This window comes from Mytilus edulis, chromosome 12 (genome assembly GCF_963676685.1).
Source record: "Mytilus edulis chromosome 12, xbMytEdul2.2, whole genome shotgun sequence".
In the NCBI taxonomy this organism is placed as follows: domain Eukaryota; kingdom Metazoa; phylum Mollusca; class Bivalvia; order Mytilida; family Mytilidae; genus Mytilus; species Mytilus edulis.
In genome coordinates, this window is record NC_092355.1 from 71,050,546 (window position 1) to 71,073,790 (window position 23,245).

General features: G+C 32.4%; 2 protein-coding genes and 1 pseudogene across 2 annotated transcripts in view; 2 read left to right on the forward strand and 1 right to left on the reverse strand.

Annotated features, from left to right (window-relative positions):
- Positions 1 to 23,245, forward strand: part of LOC139499281 (uncharacterized) — a 740,979-nt gene that overhangs the window by 48,464 nt on the left and 669,270 nt on the right. The gene's annotated exons all lie outside the window — the stretch shown is intronic.
- Positions 717 to 6,227, forward strand: LOC139497817 (low-density lipoprotein receptor-like). The gene is made up of 5 exons (XM_071286052.1): positions 717 to 747; positions 1,338 to 1,460; positions 2,228 to 2,350; positions 4,244 to 4,372; positions 6,097 to 6,227. Exons 1-5 carry the CDS (start codon positions 717 to 719, stop codon positions 6,225 to 6,227), a joined length of 537 nt encoding a protein of 178 aa, XP_071142153.1.
- LOC139499044 (uncharacterized protein KIAA1958-like) lies at positions 17,980 to 20,516 on the reverse strand (annotated as a pseudogene).

Sequence of the window (23,245 nt, forward strand, 5' to 3'; positions counted from 1 at the left end):
GAGTGTTACTGATGAGTCTTTTGTAGACGAAACGCGCGTCTGGCGTTAATATAATATTTTAATCATTGTATCTATGATGGTTTTATTAATTAGATATATAATACGCTTTGTACAGAACGTCGTAACTACAATCACCTTCCCTTTCATGAATGTGACCTACCGAAAAAGACTTTTTACCGGATTTGTTATAACATAAGCAACACGAAGGTGCCACATGTGGAGCAGGATCTGCTTACCCTTCCGAAGCACCTAATAATAAACCCCTAGTTTATAAAGTCATAACCCCTGACTAAATTGAACGGAACATCAACGGCACAGTAAATTCCTTGAAGTTCTTATGCTTATTCAAAAAAGGTGGAAACAAGGTATTTTCATAAAAGTAAGTGGTCTAGATGCCAGTACATGAGATTAGTCGTTGCGATAATACTTACCAGACAGATTCTTAGATGAAACACGATTTTTTCTTAAGAAATGCATATCAGGTAGCTTCATGACATATTCCATACGGCACACCATAGGATTTATTTTGAACTTAATCTTAAATTGAGCACCGGTTTAAAAATTAATTCAATAAAATACCGAACTCCAAAGAAAATTAAAAAGTATACATTTTTTAAAAATGGCAAAATCAAACACTTAAACACATCAAACAAATGGAAAGCAACTGTCATATATATTCTTGACTTGTTACTGGCATTCCCTTATGTAGAAAATGCATGATTACACCTGGTTTTATGCATGTTACAGGTAACTAAATATGTTATGTCCGAAAAACGTAATGTAGCTATAAGGCAAAGAACACTCGGACATGAAATGCAAACTGTGTTATGGCTATTTCTTTCAAACAAGTGTGGGTTGTGGCATTTTAATGTTCTGACATTGCTTTTTTAATTTGTAAAGATTTGCAATTTCTTTCAAAAAGAATGAGCATTGCCAAAAATTCCATATTCATCCAATTAACAATATCACAGCTTAATATGTGAGTTTCTGATCGCCAAATTTGAACAGTACATCAACTAAGTTGATAAATTAAATATAATGTAAGCGTGTACAAAACAGGTTCTTGATACTAGTATATTGAGCTTGTGTATAACTCGCAAAGTCTAGTTTTCGAGGAAGTTATACATGATATTGCAAATATTTTGCTGCACAAAGTATATATTAGCTAGTGTATTTTCCAAGCAGGATTTGGAATCATAATGATTGTTACAATGGAACTGTTTGTATCTGAATATTTAATATTGTGCATTTCAGCATGATCAATATATTGCCAATGAATGGTTTTCTGTTGTTCTGATTAATATTATATTTAGTTATTATTTCATTTTGTACTTCAGCGTGTGACATATCTCAGAATGAGTTTGAGTGTAGCGATGGTAGTTGCATAACTGCAAACTGGTTTTGTGACGGTTATAAAGACTGTGAAGATGGTGGTGACGAGGTAAAAGCTATTTGCAAAGGTAGGATCATTATATTTTATTTAGTTTTTATGAGTTATGTAGTATTTATGATAATGTTAACATATATAAAACCTTACTTTGAATAGGCTGGAAGCTATTTGCCAAGGTAGGATCATTGTATATATATATTTATTTACAAACTTATCCACGCCTAGAAAGATTGAATGTTGATTGTTGCTATTTTAGACTCTATATATATAAATATTTATATATAGAATTGAGAATTGAAATGGGAATGGTGCCAAAGAGACAACAACCCGCCCAAAGACCATACAACAGCCGAAGACACAAATTGGTCTTCAATGAAGCGGGGAACTCCCACACCCGGAGGCGTGCTTCAGCTTGCTCCTAAACAAAAATGTATACTAGTTCATTGATAATGGACGTCATACAAAATTCCGAAATATACACTAAAAACTAAAATTTAAAAGCATACAAGACTAACAAAGGGTAGAGGCACCTAACTTGGGACAGGCGCACAAATGTAAAGCATGTTATTTTTAGATCTCAACCCTCCCCTATACCTCTAGCTAATGTAGAAGAGAAATCACACAACAGTTATACATGATATTGCAAATATTTTGCTGCACAAAGTAAGTATTAGCTACTGTATTTTCCACACAGGATTTGGGATAATGATTGTTACAATGGAACTATTTTTATCTGAATATTTGATTTGTGCATTTTAGCATCATAAAAATATGGACGATGCATTTTTTTGCTGTTTTACTGATACTATTATACTAATATTCTATTGTGTACTTCAGCGTGTGACATATCAAAGAATGAGTTTGAGTGTAGCGATGGTACTTGCATAACTGCAAAATGGTTTTGTGACGGTTATAAAGACTGTCAAGATGGTGGTGACGAACCAGAGGCTATTTGCAAAGGTATGATCATTAGATTTTATTTTTTAAGTTAGGCAGAAGTTATGAAAATTTTGACTAATATAAAAAATAAAGATCCGATATGATTGTTAATGCGACAATATCAGCCAAGCTTCAAATAATGTGAAGATAAGCAACAAAGATACCAGGATTTGAATTTTGTTCGCTAGGCGCGCTTATTTTTCTACAAAAGATTCATCAGTGATACTTGTATCAAATTTCCGAAAAAGCCAAATTAATACAAAGTTTTAGAACATTGAGGGAACAAAAAATTCAGAAAGAGTTGGCCAAATACAGTTGAGATAGTATATTTCGGGGTTAGAAACATTAAGATTATCGACAAATTGTACGTTTTGTATGTGTTAGGGAATATAATTTTCTTAATAAATGCACAGCAGTAATATCGAGATGCAGAAAATCATAGGAATTATCTTGAGTTTGATATTAAACTGCGGCGGTTTTATAATTAAGTATCAGAAAATACCGAAAACAAAGGTTAATTCAAAATAAAAATCCCCTTAAGAAATGGTAAAACCAAAAGCTCAAACACATCAAACGAATTGAAAACTACTGGCATATACCTGAAGCAGAACAGGCATTTCCTTATGAAAGGAATGTTGGATTCAACCCTTTTATAGAAAACTATACACATGTATACTATTCCCAAAAAACGGAATGCAGCTATTAGGCAAAGAACACTCGGAATTATATGCCAATTTTGTTCTGTCTATTCCATTCAAACAGGTATGGGTTGTGGTGTTTGAATGTTCTGACATTGCTTTTATAAAGGTTAAAGATATATTTTCTATTTTTTTATAAAGAAAGAGCATTGCCTAAAATTTCATACTCTATCAATAAGAAAACAGCTTAATATGTGAGTTTCCGATCGGCAATTTCATGAATTTTGAGCAGTTCAAATAAGTTGATCAATTAAATACAAATGATAGCGTCAAAAAACAGGTTTTTGTGACAAAATGGGTTTGTAAATATATCAAAATGAATAATTTGCAAAGTCTACTTTCGAAACCAAATTACAAGAGTTTGTTAACATAATTTTGCTGGTTAATATTCAAGCGCTAATAGACGATTGAATGAAACAACTTTAAAGGAAACGGTTTTAAATACGACAATGATATCCTTTACATTGAAGGGAGGCAAATGATATCAGAGGGACATTAAAAATGTAATGTCGAAAATTAATTTACAATGCCATTGCTTAAAAAAAGACAAATTGACAAGCAAAATTGCACAAAACACAACACAGAAAACTGAGTACTGATCAACACTATACAACAACAAGGAAGTTTTACATACTATTGCAAATATTTGGCTTTTATCGGTCGTCCCACTGTCTATATGACTTTGTTCAGCTCTTAATATTATTCCGTATCATGTCTTTGTGACGTCAAATACGTTGACCCAGCCTTAATAACTTTGACCCGGACATATCAACGACGTTATAATGTTTGACCCGACGTTAATAACTTTGACCTGAACTTATCAAGTCATCTTTTGTGTCCTGGTGAAACAAAGAAAACACTTCTGAATCACGCAAATATAGCCCGATAAATCGATTATCAGATTATCTGCATATTGATATTGTAAAATATCAGCTGCTTGACATTATATGAAGACTTTTTGATCTCGTTCGCTACGCTCACTCGACAAAAAGCTTCATATTATGTCTCGCAGCTGATATTTTACGATATCAACATGCAGATAACCTGATAATCGGTACGTGTATTGTCCTTGCAAGATTTTGTATCAATGGATCAATTTAATTTGAACATTTCATATTGTGCATGTCAGCATGATGAATATATTCACGATGTAATGATTTTTTATTGGGTTTTTTTACTGACTAATATCGAAGTTATGTATTATTTTATTCTATAGCTATATCTTGTAACAAATCTGAGAATACGCATGAGTGTAGCGATGGTACTTGCATTCCCGAAAACTGGGTTTGTAATGGTAATGCTGACTGTGAAGATGGCGGTGACGAGCTGGAAGCTATTTGCCAAGGTAGTATCATAATAATCTATATTTTCATCCAACGCAATCAGGTTTGAACGTTGTTTTCAATTCAGACTTGTGTGTATCTATATCTATATATATGTGTGTGTAGGCAAAATTACAAAAACAAGCAGCAAAAGAAATTCACCAGAGATCATCTAAAATATTTTGATATAAATTATATTTCTAGAGCGAGAGAATATTTAGTGGTTAATCTGTCGTCAACAGAATTAACCAACTCATAAGATAAATTATTAAGTAGAGGTATACATTTCTGTCCTATACCAGCTGATATTAACATTCTGTAATTGGAGACAGATGTATATCAATTTACAAAGACGTGATCGCCTGAAAGAGCATTTTAAAAGCCAAAAAAAAACTTAACAGAAGCCCGAATGAACGAGTCTGGATATGAGAGTGATAAAGAAGACATGGACATCAACAGATTTAAGAATTATCGAATGGAATCCACCAAGAAGTAACAACGATAATTTAGAATCTGTTGTATCATCTATCAGAATTGAAGTAAAATCAATAGTCAGTGGTAAACGTATACAAAATCTCTCGGAACAAGAAAGTCAAGCCGTGAACAACCTAAAAAGCCGAAATGATATTGTTATTAAACAAGCATAAACAGGTGGTGTCGTTGTTGTGATTAACAAAACCACCACATTTAAGAAGGGTATCTTCAGCTTTCAAACACCAAATTTGACAAACAATAAGAATGTGATCCTACACAAGAAAGTATCCTTTCAGATATGAATAACAAACAAACACATAGATAACGACACGAACGACTATCAAAGACCTGTTGAAACCTGCACATACAGTCAATTTAACTTGCTCCCAAAAAGTTCACAAAGAAGTGTTGCCGGGAAGACCGATAGTATCTGCCAATGCCATCCAACCGAAAACATACCTGAATTCGTTGATTATAATCTTAGACCACATGTTAGGGCAATGCCATCCTACATTCTAGATACAACAGATTATTGGAAGAAAATGGATTCATTAAATCCCTTATCAAACAACACAATTTTAGGATCGATGGGTGTGTGTACTTTACTCATCAATATTCCAAAAATGAAAGATAAGTCGCTTGTGAACAAGCATGGATCAATTGTAGTGATAAAATTCCTCAACCGACCGTCTCGTTCAGTTGCTGAAACTAGTTCTCAAAAACAACAATTTTGTATTAAACAAACAGCACTTTTTGCGGATTGACGGTACCAGTATGGGAACCAACATAGCATCATCTTTTGCCAACATTTTGTGGGGAGTTTCGAACAACGCATCTGTTCAAGTGCACCATACACACCCTTGACTTGGCTTTGTAACATTGATGACACCGACATCTAATAGAACGAAAAGGCAGAATATCTACAAGATTTTGTGTAATAACTTTCATCAATCTATAAAGTTCATGCACATAATAAGTTTTTTTAAAGATAATTGCGTGCCTCGACACCACCATAACTTTAATCAAATGGCAAACTAAAACGATCAAACAGATCAAACGAATGGACAATTGTAACAACATGAGCAACAAAATTAAACGTATGTTCATCGCATACTTATGTTTTGTACAAAGCAAAGAACAGATGAAATCACAAGTAAGACAACAACTGAACAAAGTTCGTATGAGAAATCGTTTGTATAGTTAAATTAAATAATTGTTGCAAAGCTAAATTTGCAAAATAAACAATGTTAACTTCTTGGTCTTTCATTTTCAGGATGTTTCATAGGAGACAAAGACGCATTCAAGTGTAATAACGGAATATGTATTTTTAAAGTATGGGTCTGTGATAACGATCCTGATTGTTGGGATAAAGAAGATGAGATCAATTGTCAAGGTGATATTTGAGTAAATGGTTTCATATATGACAATTGAAGTTGTCATTTACTAAATAAATACATTGTAATTGGCCGTTTCAGGATTTGAAGAACCATGGGTAATTTCATTGTTCGTATCCCCAAAAATGAAAATAACGTCACGTCATTGGATGCATTTTCATTGTTAACAACATTTTTAACCAATCACGACTTTTTGGTGTACACTTTGGGAAATATTACCCAGAATGCATTAGATTCTGAAATTGCGAATTGATACTCATATTTATAAAAATGCACTATATCCGATTTGTTGATAGATTTAATTATAATTTTTAAAACTACACAATTTAAAAGTACTACGAAATGAATTTTTCGAAGTTATAATTTTAGGAGAATTATTCAATCAATGCATATATACTTAACTATGACCTCTAAAATCACATTTACATTTATTACACACTCATAATAAATATTCGACAAAATATGTATCGTTCAGCGAGTGTTAACAAGCCTCTAATAAATCTTCCAGTTTCATTTCAAAGCTAAACTGGATTGTGACATTTTTTATATCAAACCAGTCAAACTAAGATTTAACCTCAAACTAATTGCAACAGAAAATGTTTTAGTTCTTATCTGTAGCAATAGGCCCTTAAGAGGAGATTAACATTGGAAGGGGGGATAACTCTTGCAAAAAATTGTCTTTTTTTGTCATTTTTTTGTTGTTTTTTCTTGAAATTTATGTAAAGAATGATACTTTGATGGGGTTAGAAGTTTGTATTTGACTAAATTATATAATAGTCTGCTCATGAAATGTACAAAACCGAAGTGTTATGGGTAGTTTTTCGTGCATTTTTCATAAAAGAAATTGCAAATTTGAAGCTTTATGACCATTTTGAAAAAATATGTGAAAATTTTGTATTGTTTATATCTGTATATTATATTTTTCAGCAACTTACTTATCTAAAGAAACTTTAAACCACAAAAAGAAGAATGCATGCTTAATTATTGTTATTCAATTTGAGATTCTTTACCTTGACATGTTAAAAATTCAATAAATGGTCAACTAATGAATTACAAAATCTAGATTATAGCTTGATTAAAGATGAGAAAACACCTTTAGAGTTGTTTGTTATACTCTAAAGACCGCTAAAAAATCAAAAATCAAAACTTTCTGATGAATAGAAGCGGTAAAGTTATAATTTTGTATCAATTTTATTGATATTTCTGCCTTTTTTGCAAGAGATATCTCCCTGTTCAATGCAAATCTCCATAGGGATTTTTAATGGTGATTTTTTTAGTCTTCCTCAAGTTAGATTTTATGGGACTTTTTTCTGTGTTTATTTGGGGTATAATGCTTAAGATTAAAACTAAAAAATCTTCTGTTGCAATTACTTTCGGGTTATTGTCAAATTTATGCTAGATTGACTGGACTATATACAATCAACACGTTCATTTCGTACAATGCAGCATGTGAAAAATATGTGTGATGTTAATGTGATTTTGAAATTTTTAAAGCGCTTCAACTTCTCAAGTAATCTTTTCCAAACCAGTTGTTTGATGATTTTTAAAAGTTATATAATCATAGCTTTTAATAGAACTGGTGGTGTCGATTGTCGAAGTTCGAACAATTGGTATTGTGTTTAATGTTACGGCATACTGATATTTATCGGCGAATAACAGTATGGGAAGACAATAGTTCAATAATAGTAATTTACTGAAACTTTTGAAAGAATGAAACATTTATTATAAAAAAAAAGTCCATTTACTTTATCATGTTTATATTCATATTCCAACGTAGCCATTCAAATATAGAAAAACATATTCTATTTTTTTTATCAAAACAGAGGTCTCATATGACTTTCATAAATGTTGAGCGAATGCATTAGTTAGATTTTGTTTGTATCTTTAGATCAGGATCACCTTTAAAAAAGACTAGTCATATCACTTTTATCAACATAAAGTTTTAAATTGCATTATTTCACGTAATAGAGAATTAACATGTACGACTAGTCATGTAGCGAGGCAGTATTTTTACAATTAACACATTATAAGTTATATCGTAGCATTTCTTGAGTCGACTAATTTAACTCAGGTACGTTTGAAAACGTTATGGTATTTTACGGGAACTTTTTTACACAGTTCACACCTCAATGAAATTGTCAAATGAATATAAAAACACTTTAATTTAAACAAAACTTCCCATAATATTTCAACGGATACGACATTTGATTATGTGCAATAGTTAGTGTTGTATTTAATCAGTTTTTCATTAAATTGGAAAATCAATTCAACAACAGACCATGCAACCGCAAGCATTAGTGTCGAACAACCAAAACCACACAATACAACCACCAACATTAATATGGTACAACCGACAACAGACCATACTACCAACAGTATTGGTGTCGAACAACAAACAACAGACCACACAAATATCATCACTGATATTAAACAAATAACAGCAGACATTACAATAGCTAGCATTGATATCGCACAACAAATCACAGACAAAACAGGTGTTATCACTGATATAGTACAAACAACAGCAGGCATTACAATATCTAGCATTGATATTGCACAGCAAACTACAGACAACACAAAAACCATACTAGATATGAAACAACAAACAACATCCCATACAATTGCTAGCATTGGTGTAATAAACCAGACAACAGATAATACAAACACTATAACTGATACAATAGAACAAACAACAGATCAGACAACTATTATCATTGATACAGTACAACCAACAACAGACCAAGCAACTACAAGCATTGATTATGTACAACCAACAACAGACCAAGCAACTACAAGCATTGATTATGTACAACCAACAACAGACCAAGCAACTACAAGCATTGATTATGTACAACAAACAGTATATCACACAACCAACAAAAGTTTTGGCGTATTACAATCAACAGATCACACAACAACCAATATTGATGTCGGACAACAAATAACAACAATTACTGATGTCTCACCTTTTCAAGGAATCAAAGAAGCACAGCATGGTAATTGCTTTGTATTATTTGTGTCGTTTTTCGTTCTTGTATTAACTCCAATCAATAACATAAAGCTTTCACTCCGATTTGTTGATGAATATGTCCTTATTTAATATATTGTTTACACGGCGATTACACGGCGATTACACGTGTTCGTGACAGATTATAAAAACCATGAGCCACTTGAATTCTATATATTATTTTTAACAACTATGACAGTAAAATATGTATGTATTCTGTATCACTCGATATACAAGTATACACAAAACAGATGACTTATTGGAGTATACGTTTCTGTGTCATTTTGGTCGCTTGTGGAGAGTTGGCTCATTAGCAGTCATACCGCATCTTCTTTTTTTTATATTTTTGCCATTTACATAGACTTGAATTATGTATTTTTTATCAAACATCATATATGTTTTCCCTGCTATTAGTTTTTACACTTTAAATATGAGAATCAAATGTACATACTCCACTTCGTACGCTTCGTCCTAAAAATACTGAAATGCTGTGTTTGTCTCTTTAGAATCGACGTAATTCTTTCATGTCATGGTCTATGCTCATTTCAACATTGTTAGGCATTATTTTTGAACAACTTTTTGTTTAGGGCAAGTAGAAGATTCAAAAAGAAATATCTCCGGCATAGTTGGTAGATCAACCATTGTTGTAATCATAAGTCTTGGTGTGTTGATGGTCATAGTGGTTTATGTGAAATATCAACATCACAAGCAACGAACGTGAGTAATTAAACAGATAACTTTAATATGTATATTTATAATTATCTCTGGCGTCCTATATATTGAAATATGCGGATAATAAGCATTTACTCTTGATCAGGTCTTATCAAGAAAAAAAATTTTTAACAATTCATGACAAAGGTTTTAATAAAGGAAGCGCAGCACTTACGTTTTTTAATGAAGATATCATTCACCTTAAACTCGTGGTAATTTTTTAGCAACCAATCAATTATGCATTTTATTAGTATTTTTCGTTTATAGTAATGGTCGTTTTATTACAAAAAAATTTAACTGACAATATAAAAAAGACTAAACGCTCTTGCTTTTAATCAGGGTTGAATGTAAAAAAAGATGCTATTTTGAAATTTAAAAAAATGAGTTGTTGTATTCAAGAACGCTTAAAATTAAAAGGTGTGCGCCTAAAGTTAGACAAAAACAGTTTAAAGATGTACATTGACCATTTAAATAGACATCCAACAAACGAGTTTGGTATACTCATACAAAGAAAAATCTTTTTTATTATTATTACAGGAGAACAATTCTGCCAATTCAGCAAATGAATTAAAGATTTGACTCAGTGGAGATATCTTAGACACGTTCATTGTTTTATTCGAGGATATTGGATTTCGTTGTTTTGCCAATCTGTGTATACAAAGCCAATTGAAAATATGCTATTTGCTGAACATTTGAATTTGTGGTTCATTTGTACCCACGAAACCCAAGAAAAATTGATAGCAAACGAATAACAATGAATCAACAGAACCATTTTAGATAGCAAAGCAAGTTCAGCAGGTACTGTTGATTCATTGTTGAAGGCCGTACGGTGACTAATAGTTATTATTTCTTGGTCAATTAGTCTATTGTTTTGAAATGCCTTATTGACAATCATACCACATTTTTTTCAAATGTTTTTTTTTGGTAATATAGAAAAATATTAAAACTATCCACAGTGGATTTTTGTTTTATTACTTGTCTAAACCAGAAGTTAAAAAAATGTTGATATGATATCTTACTCGTCCCATTGAGTTCAAAGATCATCTATTGGTAAGAATATTCATCATTAAACTATTCACATGCTTACAATTATTTCGTAAGATATCAGGATGTATACAACTTTTTAATGTTTGAGTTAGGACTCGGAAAATTTGTTATTATAATTACTATACAGATTCCTTTAAAGTTTTTCATTCGTTATTAGATGTGATCATGACAACAGCAAATTCCAAAAAAAATGTTTTGCAACGTTTTGTTCACATATTTTGGATGTAGCTAAAGTATCCTTTTTGTAAGACCTAAGTTATGTCTGAATATATTTTTTATATACATGTATGATCCTGAAGACATGATTGTCATAAGAATGACGGCATCGATTGTCGCGTGATTCCGTTCTACTATGGGTGCGGGAGTTCGTGAATTTGTTTCCCAGCCGTGTTAACCCCAAAACATTCGAGTTAGCATTTGCTGCTTATCTGCTAGTGACGCCGACTGTATTAGGGAGAACAAAAACTTAAATTTGATGTGACTGTGATACAAGTGAGAGGTTTAACTAGCTATAAAACCAGGTTAAATTCACCAATTTCTACATAAGAAAATGTCTGTACTAATTCAGGGAAATGACAGTTGTTGTCCAATCATTCGATGTGTTTGATCTTTTGATTTTGCCATTTGATTAGGGACTTTTCGGTTTGAATTTTCCTCGGAGTATTTTTGTCATTTTTCTATTTGCTAGTAATGGAATTGTATTTCCATGTTCATATTAACAATAAATCGATATTTTAATTGAGATTTCCTTGATAGAGGATGTTTTTTTTCTCTCCACAAGGTATGTATTAACAGAGAGTTGTTCACTAACGCAAATGTAATTATCAGTTGGACTATAACAAATGTGAAGTAATATATGTTACAGACAACCACTAGTATATATCATGTGTCACAGCACAAATCTTGTCATTATAATGGAGTTAGGAATGGCAAGATATCTGCTCAGAAATATGACTCCTGTGTATTGAACAACAATATGACAGGTGTTGATAGCTATAAAACCAAGTTAAAATATTGCTTGAAGTTCGGTATTGTTGTTCTTTTCTGGGTTTTTTTTTCTGTGCGCGCCTAGCAGTAATTAATTACTTCTGCAGTACATAAGAATACCCAGCGTTATTCCTCCATACGGAGAAAACTCCGCGAATAAAATATTTGCATTTCAGATATAGAATATGTCTTTGTTCTAAGCATAACAAAATTAGTAATATCAATACAAATGTCCTTGAGCAGGTTTCTTTGCAATTAAAAATTAAGCGATACCAATATCAATAATTCGATGCACCAGAGACTCATTTCAAAATTGTACATTATCAATTTATAATGAAAGCTTTGCTATCTTGAAATACAATTATAACAATAATGTCCAGACGATATTCTAAGTTTTTCTGTAATACTGAAACATGATGCGTTTTGTACTTTATTTCAATTCATTTCTACGCTTTAATGTACGTGACTCCAATGGAACGTTAAGGATAGGCAAATCTAACAATGTAGGTTGTTGCAAATAAAATTGAGAAAGGAAATGGGGAATGTGTCTAAGCGACAACAACCCGACCATAGAGCAGACAACAGCTGAAGGCCACCAACAAGTCTTCAATGTAGCGAGAATTCCTGCACCCGTAGGTGTCCTTCAGCTGGCCCCTAAAAATATGTATACTAGTAGAGTGATAATGGACGTCATACTAAACTCCGAATTATACACAAGAAACTAAAATTAAAAATCATACAAGACTTACAAAGGCCATAGGCTCCTGACTTGGGACAGGCGCAAAATTGCGTCGGGATTAAACATGTTTATGAGTTCTCAACCCTCCCCCTATACCTCTAAAGCCTATTTATTGTTTTTTTTTCTTTGTTTTGTTTTTTTTTCGGTTTTTTTTGCTGCTGAATATTTCATTTGAAATACCACTATTGAATGAAAATATGATTTTCCACAAAAGTACTTTTGAAGCAATATTATAATAAACAAACAAATGACGCAATTGCATTTCAAATTATTTAGAATTGTTCCTTTGATACGTTTAATTTGAATTTTTTTTTCATAAATAAACACAACTAAGCTAAGTAGATGTTTAGATCATACTTACATGCAATGATTAATGAAGTTGAAACAATAGTCGCATTCCGTCATATTGTGATTATAATAGTTATAAGTAATGATACTAGTATTCATGACATTCAAAGTAAAAGTCATCCAAGATAACTGGATTATTGAAGATATATTAAAATAAACTGCATTAGAAAGATATACATGTGTATACCGTAACGTGACGGATTAACTTAGTTATCAAAATGTTTATGTTGTCTATTACCGGAATTGAAAATAACAATTCTCTTTATGTCTCCTTCTGTTGTCCAAATAAATACATATTATGGCGTCTGCGTATTGCATGCGCTTACGATTGTTTGGTAAATAAATGCAGTATGTGTTAGAGTAAAAACCTGATATTGTTTGTATTTGGTTGAATGGGGACGTTGAATATGATGTCTTGTGTAAGGAGAGTACCACGCTCTTTGCACACAAAGAACCCATTGCAGCAACTCTTTGAGGGGTCCGTAGATGGCCTGTTGCAAGGTACATTTTCTGTCCCCTGTCAACTTAAGGTAGATACATGGTATATCGCCATCTTGGATTGTACAATCACAGTAAAAAAATCGGTCTAGTTATTTGTCTAAATCTGTAAATTTGGAGACATATTTGCAATTTAAAGGTAGACTGTTAAATAATATAAAGAAAACTTGGTAATTTTTTGTATAATTCAAAATATTTAAACAAATATAATTTTTTTTTGTTTTTAGAATCAATTTTTTCAAAGTGGCTATTTAAGGGAAGATAACTCTTTTAGTAAAAAATTTATACTGGATTGATAGGGAATTTTTTTTTCTTTTTACTTGTAGCAAGAAAACAAGTTCGGTGACACCATTTTTTCTTTTTATTTTCTTAAAAAATATTACAAAAACTATCTTTTCACAATTTATTTCAAAATTCTATCTCATAGATTTTTTTTATGCACACAAATGTGTTTTTCCATGAACAATCTAACCAAATTTAGGCAATTTTCAACGAGATTCATAAATCGATTGAGATAAAAAAAACAAAAACAAATCCTGGTTACAAACTTAAACTAAGGGCACCGGATCAATTATAAGAGGAAATCTGCAACACAACAGACACACAACATTAAAATGTAACACACACAGAAACGAACTATATTACGAAACGCACGTCTTGCGTACTAAATTATAGTTCTGGTACCTTTGATAACTATTTACACCACTGGGTCGATGCCACTGCTGGTGGACGTGTCCAGGAGGGTATCACCAGCCCAGTAGTCAACATTTTGGTGTTGACATGAATATCAATAATGTGGTCATTTTTATAAATTTTCTGTTTCCAAAACTTTAAATTTTTCGAAAAAAATAAGGATTTTCTTATCCCAGGCATAGATTACCTAAGCCGTATTTGGTACAACTTTTTGGAATTTTGGATCCTCAATGCTCTTCAACTTTGTATTTGTTTGGCTTTATAAATATTTTGATATGGGCGTCACTGATGAGTCTTATGTAGACGAAACGCGCGTCTGGCGTACTTAATTATAATCCTGGTACCTTTGATAACTATTTACACCACGGACGCCATCATGAGTTGATTGACCGTTATAGAAAAACCGTTTCACAGATGATATAGGATATTTTCCTTTCCATGAATGTGACCTACTAAATTACACTATTTACCGGGTTTGAAATAAAAAAAAAATAGCAACACGACGGGTGCCACATGTAGGGTAGGATCTGCTGACCCTTCCGGAGCACTTGATGGGGTTCGCGTTGCTTTGTTTTCAGTTTTCTACTTTGTGCCATGTGTTCTATTAGTTGTCTGTTCGTCTGATTCATTTGAAGCCATTGCATTGTCAATTTAAATCTTTTAGTTTGACTGTCTTTCTGGTATCTTTCGCCCCTCTTTGAAAAAAGGTAAATAAAAAGATATATGTTATTTTGAAAAAAAAATGTCCTTACATGTTTAACCCCGCAACATTATTTATGCGTGTGACTTTCCCAAATCAGGAGCCTGTAATTCAGTGGTTGTCGTTTGCTTATGTGTGACATATTTGTTTTTCGTTCATATTTTTATACAAATAAGGCCGTTAGTTTTCTCGTTTGAATTGCCATATCGTTTTTTTTATAGCTGACTATGCGGTATGGGCTTTGCTCAATGTTGAATGCCGTATGGTGACATACATATAATAGACTGTGTTTTTTTTAGCTGACTATTATTGAAAGGTATCATTGATGCATCATATATTTTAAAAGAAATTTAACATTTCCTGAAGCAGGAAAACCAGATATCCCAAAGGAAAAATAAGCAACAGAGCATACCACAACACACATGTATAATGTTCCCACTTTCAAAATCAGTACGGCGTCTGATTCTATGACGATTGATAGGACAAAAACAAAACAATCCAATTCATTGACCTCGCGAGGGAAAAAAAGGAATATCCAAAATGGCAAATACCATTGTATTTTAGGCAAACTCACCAGCAGTGGTAACAAAAATGCAACTTCTTTTTAAATAAAACAAATTTCGCTTGAAATGGCTTTTTTTTCGTCATTTTGTCATGTCAGACCTTGATATATTTTCAATGCGCTATGGGTTTTTTCTCAGTGTTGAAGGTCGTAAGGTAACATATAACTACTAAAATTCACATTATTTGGTTTCTTGAGTAAAATATATCTTATTAAGAGTTATATCATATTTCCTGATATGATGATGAATTCCTTTATTACTGTAATAGTGAATTCGAATGTTGTTAATCAAAATGTTAGAAATAAAGATGTAAGACTGAAGTTTGTATCGGTATACATGTAACGGATTAAAACAGACAAACATGTATTTTCCATTACTTTCATGTTTTCTTTGTATATTTCAGGAGAAGAACAAAAGTATTACCACTCCAACAAATATATTGAACTTAGTAACGATTCAAGAACATACATTGGATTTCAAAAAAAAATATTTACAAAGTTATCTTTTGCTGTACCCATATTTTGACTGTTTTGCTCACGTATAATTGAAACTTTAACGGAATTTGATGAGACTGTCAACAAAGTGAGAGGTTTAGCGCTATAAAACCAGGTTTAATCCACCATTTTCTACATTTGAAAATGCCTGTATCAATTCAGGAATATTACAGTTCTTGTGTATTCGTTATTGATGCGTTTTGTCATTTGATATTGCCATGTGATTATAGACTTTCCATTTAGATGTTCCTCTAAGTTTAGTATTTTTGTGATTTTACTTTTTGCCATTGTATAAATGCATTTGTTTAATTCAAATGTACATGCACATAGCATTGTTGTCCTTGTTCTTGGAACATATGTCATTGTTGTCCATGTTCTGGGAACATATGTCATTGTTGTCCTTGTTCTGGGAACAAATATTTCGATTCCCGGAAGCTTAATGCATACCAACAGCGATATATGATTTTGTTTTGACTAGTTACTGATTATTTGATTGTAGAGAATCTTTATGAAACGAACCTGAACCATTGATTACATGAACACCTTAACGCTGAAATTTCGTATTAAAGATTTTCAGGAAATATTCAATTTAATACAATTTGACTTACCTTATTTATACTACTATCAGGGATTTTCCTACATTATTTATTAGCTGTGGTTATGGCACCCTCACTGGAGTTCAGTGACATATTGTTATTCTACGTTTCTTTTTTTTTTATTTTTATTTTTCTTCCACTTTTTTTCTCAAGTTTATATCTTGGAATTGTATGAACTTATTGTTATGGAACTATACTATAATGTTAACCAACATGTTCAGATTTGCAATGGGGGTATGGCATTTTCAAGATCACCATCGTTTCAATGGAAACAGAGCATATTTGAAAAATGAAATTTTAGTTTTTGGTGCATAATTCAAGTTTCAAGATGGCTGCCGTACGTTCTAAAATATTTTCAAGTATTGCACAAACCACAGAGGATTTGATGCTGGATGCACAAAAATCAACATATTTGAATGACTTTGTGTACTTAGCAAGATTTTATTTTGATCTATCTTTGAAATACAAACCGGCGGCTATTTTCAAAATGGCCGCCTTGAAAAATAAGCAAATATGCATTATTGAGAATTGACCTGAATATAAGCATTTTATTGATATATAGTGTCATTTAGCAATGTTTACTATCTGTCCTAGTTCTGTCCTTTTTGATTTTGCCTTGCTTGTCATTTCATACACAAAGTAGTAGCTTTCATAAAAAGCTGCAATAGTAGCTTTTATTAAAAGCTGCACTATTTGTTGTGTGTGGTCACACATAAAAGCTGTGATTTGAGATTTAATTGCCTTAAGATATTATTCAGTGCCTATCTTATTTCTTGTGTCGCAATATTTTGCAATTTGAGATATTATACTGTGAACTGAAAATCATTTAAACACATATCAGTGAAAAGGCAGGAGTTGAGGACAACAAGGACAAGAACATTGAATTGACAGAAACTGCATTACTTGGAGATATGGAGAAACCCACAACTCAAGACGCTTTAACAGAGGACAGCTCAGCAATGACTTTCAAACAATTGTACCAATAATTTTTAGCAGATAGAAAATATAATGCTCAAAGAACAGCTGAGATTAACCGCAATAGAAAACCTTTTTAGCAGATAGAAAATCTAATGCTCAAAGAAAATCTAAGATTGATCGCAATTTAAAACAGAGCAAAGTGCGAATTGATAAAATATGTGTTGGTCTCATTACGATTCAAGCTGAACAGAAAGAGGCAATGAATGTTAATAACGATTGAAAATGGTCATGTGGTGTATGTGAGATACCTCACACTTTTAGCCAGAACCTACAATGTAACATTTTCTTTCCTGTAATATTTTTCAACTCTAAGTTTTTACTAAAACTATAGCGTTGGGTAGTTGTCTCATTGGCAAATACCCCATATCCTTTCTTTTTCTTAGAATAAATACAAAAATGAATTTTAATAACTGTATTATTTTAATAAAATGTGAAACTAGAAGCCAAATATAAAATCCTCTAATCCTCGAGAATGGCACACTGGTAATTTCATTACAAGAAAAATGCATAAATTCCATTATGCATATTTTCACTACTAAAAATTCCAAAATGAATATATAATTCCTTTGAATAAAATACACCACATAATCCTCAAATACTGAAATAATCACAAATATATTTAACTTCCACTATTAAAATTGAACACACATCCAGTGAACAAACTTCCAACGCCTCCTGCGGCACTTTTTGATATTTCTTGATTTTCTGTGCGATTTTTAATTTCCGTGTTGTCTTCATGTTTTATTTTCTTGCACATGCTTTCACTTGGTTCAAGGATATTTGAGATATCCTTTAACATCTCACTGGAAGCCCTTTTATATTTTCGAACACTCTCGACTGACCTATGGCCTGTCCTGTTCATTATTTCTTGTTCTGGGACTCCTGCCTGGTATAATGTTGTGGCACATGTCTTTTACCAGAGTGGTTAGTGAAATACCCATCTATTCCGGCTTCTGCACACATGGTTTTCATGATATTAGACAATTTGTTGACCCCTACTGACTGTTCACTAAACTTAATACTTCCTTTATCTAGCGGTCTCCTATAAAAGGCTGTTCCATTTAAATCACGTACAATATTCAAATATTGTTCATATATCTTAAATAGTACTGGATTTTGTAGATAGTGTTTTAAGTTTTTGGCACTCAAGTTCCGCTGATTGAGTCCACCTGAAAAAAATGAAGTGATGACATTGAGTGACAATTAAATCATACACTGAACAACACTGAGTTATTAATGAAGTCAAGTGTAACCGGAGAGCACGAATTTCATTACAAAATTGCTTGTCTCCACCGGGACTCGAACCCGGGACCTCTGTGTTACAAGGCAGCGCGCTAACCGACTGAGCTAAAGAAGTACTTCCTTAGCTCAACCGCTTACGGCTGACTAAGTATCTACTAAGTTTTTCTAAGGGAAGCAATCCCGTCACACAAGGAATTGTATATTTAAATATACAATTCCTTGATGAAATGGATAAGATAAGATACTTTATTTGTTTAAAATCCAAAATAACAGTGAAATATGAAAGTTTTATATTGCTGGTGAATTGGGTAAAATGTAATAAGCATACACGCTACGCATGATATGAATATATATACCGGCCGTCTTTACAGTGAATTTGCATAAATGAAGCACCTGTTGAAGCGCGGACCTCAACGAAGACACCCGTAATTTCTGAAAATCGACACTCATGTGACAAAATTACACATATGAACTAATTAAAACACGCAAGAAAATACTAAATAATTTAAGAAAAATGAAACTTACCTTTGTACGTTTTGTTGGCTCTGCCCTTGAATAATATAAAGCTTCCCGTCTGATCCTTTCCCAGTTCGAACTGATCCACGGACAAATTCCTATGCTCATCTACACCTCTGAGTCCAAAAAGTTTACTGTTATAGAAAAACATGGTATTCATTATAGCTTTAGAACTGGTACTCCCTAGCAAGCCCTTTTCCCAGAGAGTGCTTTCTGTTTCCTCGCTTATCGCCTCTGCCTGTTTAGTAGTGGTGCCTATACCCTGTTTTGTGAGTTCGGTCATCCTTGCGCTCAAAGAACGTCTGAAATCATAAAATACACAGTCTTTTTCGTCCAAAAAGTTCATATGCACACCATTCTCTCGGTGAAATCTCAGTATGCCAACGCATAAAAGATATAATGTCTTTGGTGGATACGGCTTACCATCTTTTCTTCTGGTCTCTATTACAAACTTGCTAAGCCATTGATTTACATCATTGGCGGTAAACTGTAAAAGTTCTGGAATGGCACAATAATTACTTTTCATTTGCGCAACTCTCCAGTCGTTAAATGTGGCAACACTCCAAGTAGTATTTTTACGTGTATTTCTGCTTTCGGTGGACTTAACTAACTTATCAATATCAATATCTTCCACAAAAGAATAGCGTGAATTCTCGCTACAGTTCTCAGTAACAGCCTTTTCCAATTCTTCAATAATATTATCCGCCGTAAGGGGAACCTGCGTAAGTTCAAAATCTGGCAAGTCATCCATTTCAAAATCCACTTCATATTGGTCGAAAGCCTGAGACAGAGTTAAATCCTCCAGCTTTCCGAAAGCAGTATTTTCATTTTCAGCATCTTTGCATGTTTGTGATAATGTTAGATCGTCTATACTGTTGTCCCATTCGGGAATTACATACAAAAAGTCAATGTCACTTATCTCCATTTTTGCAGCCATTTCAGACGACTGAAACGCGCAAACTGATAATGTAGCGGGAAAGGCACTTTTCATCACGTGATATCAGTTAATTGTGACGTCTTATGAACTTTGACACAAGTCATTTACCAAATTAAAAATTTGATTGGGTATGTGTAGATACACTATAGGATGAACTAAATTTCACTCGAAAGCAGAGCTTTCTCGTGAAATTTAGCCCCTCCTATGGTGTATCTACACATACCCAACACTTTTTAATTTGGTAACTATAACTTATGAGATCTCAAACACTCTAGCCAATGTAGAGAAGGTAACGCATAAACATACGCAAATTAAATTTAGTTCAAGAGAAGTCCGAGTCCGATGTCAAAAGATGTAACAAAAGAAAATAAACAAAATGACAATAATACATAAATAACACCAGACTACTAGTAGTTAACTGACATGCCAGCTCCAGACATATTTCAAAATGTATGTGTTATAGAAATAACCAAATTATTTCTTTTATATTTAAAAATTAATTAATAACAAATTCAAGAACATGAATTCCATTTTAAAGGAATCATTACCTTTAATTTCAGAAAGTATATAGAACAGCAATAAGGACAACAATGATATTCATACCATTTTTCCGCCATCTTGGAAATGACAGCCATATCTGAAATCAAAGGGTATATAACCAAGAACTACTGTGCAAAGTTTCATGCTTTCCTCATCAAGTGAGCAATTCTGCTCTATATCTGCACCAATTGGCCAGACTATAGTGACAAAAGCAATCTGTGATGGACATATGGAACTGCTTAAAAACACACATTCATAGAAAAATTGAGCATACTTCGAAAATGAGACCATATTTCAAAAAGACTCAGCAACCGTAGTAACATTTTATGTGGAAAATGAATCTTATATCATAGCAATTGAAATGTCTATGCAAAAATCATTAGTGTATACTTAATGAACCCTATGGTGGCAATACATGCAAATTGTATCTTCTCTTACTTCACGGATATGATAAAATTAAACTAAAGCAACGTGTAAATTTTAAAACGCGAAATATAGTCTTTTTTGAATTTAAATTTGATTGACAGATTGCTCACGACGCTTTGTAAGCGAAAACACTTTGCTTTTTATATTGTTGCATCGTATATTCTGTTATTTTGCTAGTGCTGACATTTGTAAACTTGCAAAACATTATCTAGTGTGTTGTGATCCGTTTGGCATAAGTAATGAAAATGACACCGGCAGAGTAAAATGCGTCAATCATTAATAAGATATACAAAAGGTACGCAACGGTAAATCGTAAAATTATCTAGTCACTGAATTGAATCCAATGAATTGTGATATATTGTATCTAATGAAATTTGATTTTAGTTGACAAATGTACACACATCTTATATATTGCATCATATTTAAATTTTATTTGATTTCCAAAACTCTACAAATAAATACAGTTCTGAAGTGTAAGTTTAAATACTTGCAAATATAAGAAAACTAAAAAACTTAAATCATGATATTGACAAAATTATCTCGATGACGTTTGGTTTATTTAAGATAAACACAAAATACATTTGGAAATTAATGATTAACATTTTAACGTAATTCATGGTATGTTGACTGTTTGCAATGCATTTAGGGTATTGTTACCATCTGGGAGAGTATTATGAATTTGAATAATCAATTTTCTTTTTAACATGGTTTTACAAAAATGCAATTGTCAGAAATGGAAGTACTTTGGCTTTCTCTGCTTATTATAGATTATTTTATAAGGAAAAAGGCTGATTGCATATAATTAGTTCGGTTCCTAAATAAAGTATTGTGGATTCATTTATTTTCGTGGGTATCAATTTGCATTGAATGAGAGAAACTTGCATTTTCGGGGATATTTAATTTTGTGGTTTTGCCAAATCTGCATACAAAGCCTATAGAAAATTTGAAATTCGTTGAACCTTTGAACTCGAGGTTCACCTGCATCAACAAAACTCACAAAAAATAGTATCCAACAAATAATAATGAATCCACAGTAACCATAATATTATAATTTCTGCAATTTCAATTGGATATTAATTCTCTTTACATATATACGTGTAATAACAGAAAAATCCGTGTATGTGTGTTCATATTTGTGAAAATATGTAAAACAAAATCTTTATCAAGGGTAAACATTGTTCTGTTCATAAAGTGTTTTACAATCAATTTGCATAATGTTCATGCAACAAACACACTTGTGCTGAAACAATATTTTAAACGTGTTTAAGAAGTCACATATCATTTACATCATCATGCATTTCATTTGTAATCTGGGTAACGCGTTCATAATAGAGTGACCCATCAAGAGTGAAAGTTCTCTGTTCAGGTGGACATTCATATGTAAATATATGAGGTTTGTCATACCATTGTTGGTTATATCTATCCCACCTTTTTACGTCACACCATGTAGCAATAAATCTCATAACTTTGAAATGAACTTGAACATTCTCTGCAACAATCGGTATTTCAATAGCACTCCCACTTCCAGATGTTTCTTCCGTCTTAAAATCTCCATTGACTTTATATTCTACGATCATCTTTGATTTCCAATGTCCGTTTGATATGTATTTAAAACGAGCACTTGTTATTGGGATTTCGCATGAAATATCAATACAATCAACTGTCTCTTCATCTGAACTACCATTTACTCTATTTTCATCGGCACTACTATGGTCATCACTGTCTAAATACGTGTTGTATCTAACACAGTTGTCAGACGGTGGGCTGTATTTTGCTTTAACATTTGTTTCACCTATGGTCAAGATTGACTTCTGATCTAAATCATATCTGATTCTTCGGCGTTCTAATGTCTGTGAGACACTGTTTGAATCTAAACTATCGAAACTGGAACTTTCAACTATATCTAAATTGACAGATTGATTAGTTGTAATTGTTGTATCTACATCGGTTCCATAATCAACAAAGCTTCCATTGATAGTTTTGTTTTTTGACAAATTTTTATTTAC

What these genes read in the sequence shown, in the direction of transcription:
- LOC139497817 (XM_071286052.1), top strand. Translation starts at nt 717, where the DNA reads ATGATTACACCTGGTTTTATGCATGTTACAG. An exon ending in TGGTTTTATGCATGTTACAG is followed by an intron (nt 748 to 1,337) that starts GTAACTAAATAT and finishes TTTGTACTTCAG; the next exon opens with CGTGTGACATATCTCAGAAT. An exon ending in GCTGGAAGCTATTTGCCAAG is followed by an intron (nt 4,373 to 6,096) that starts GTAGTATCATAA and finishes TTTCATTTTCAG; the next exon opens with GATGTTTCATAGGAGACAAA.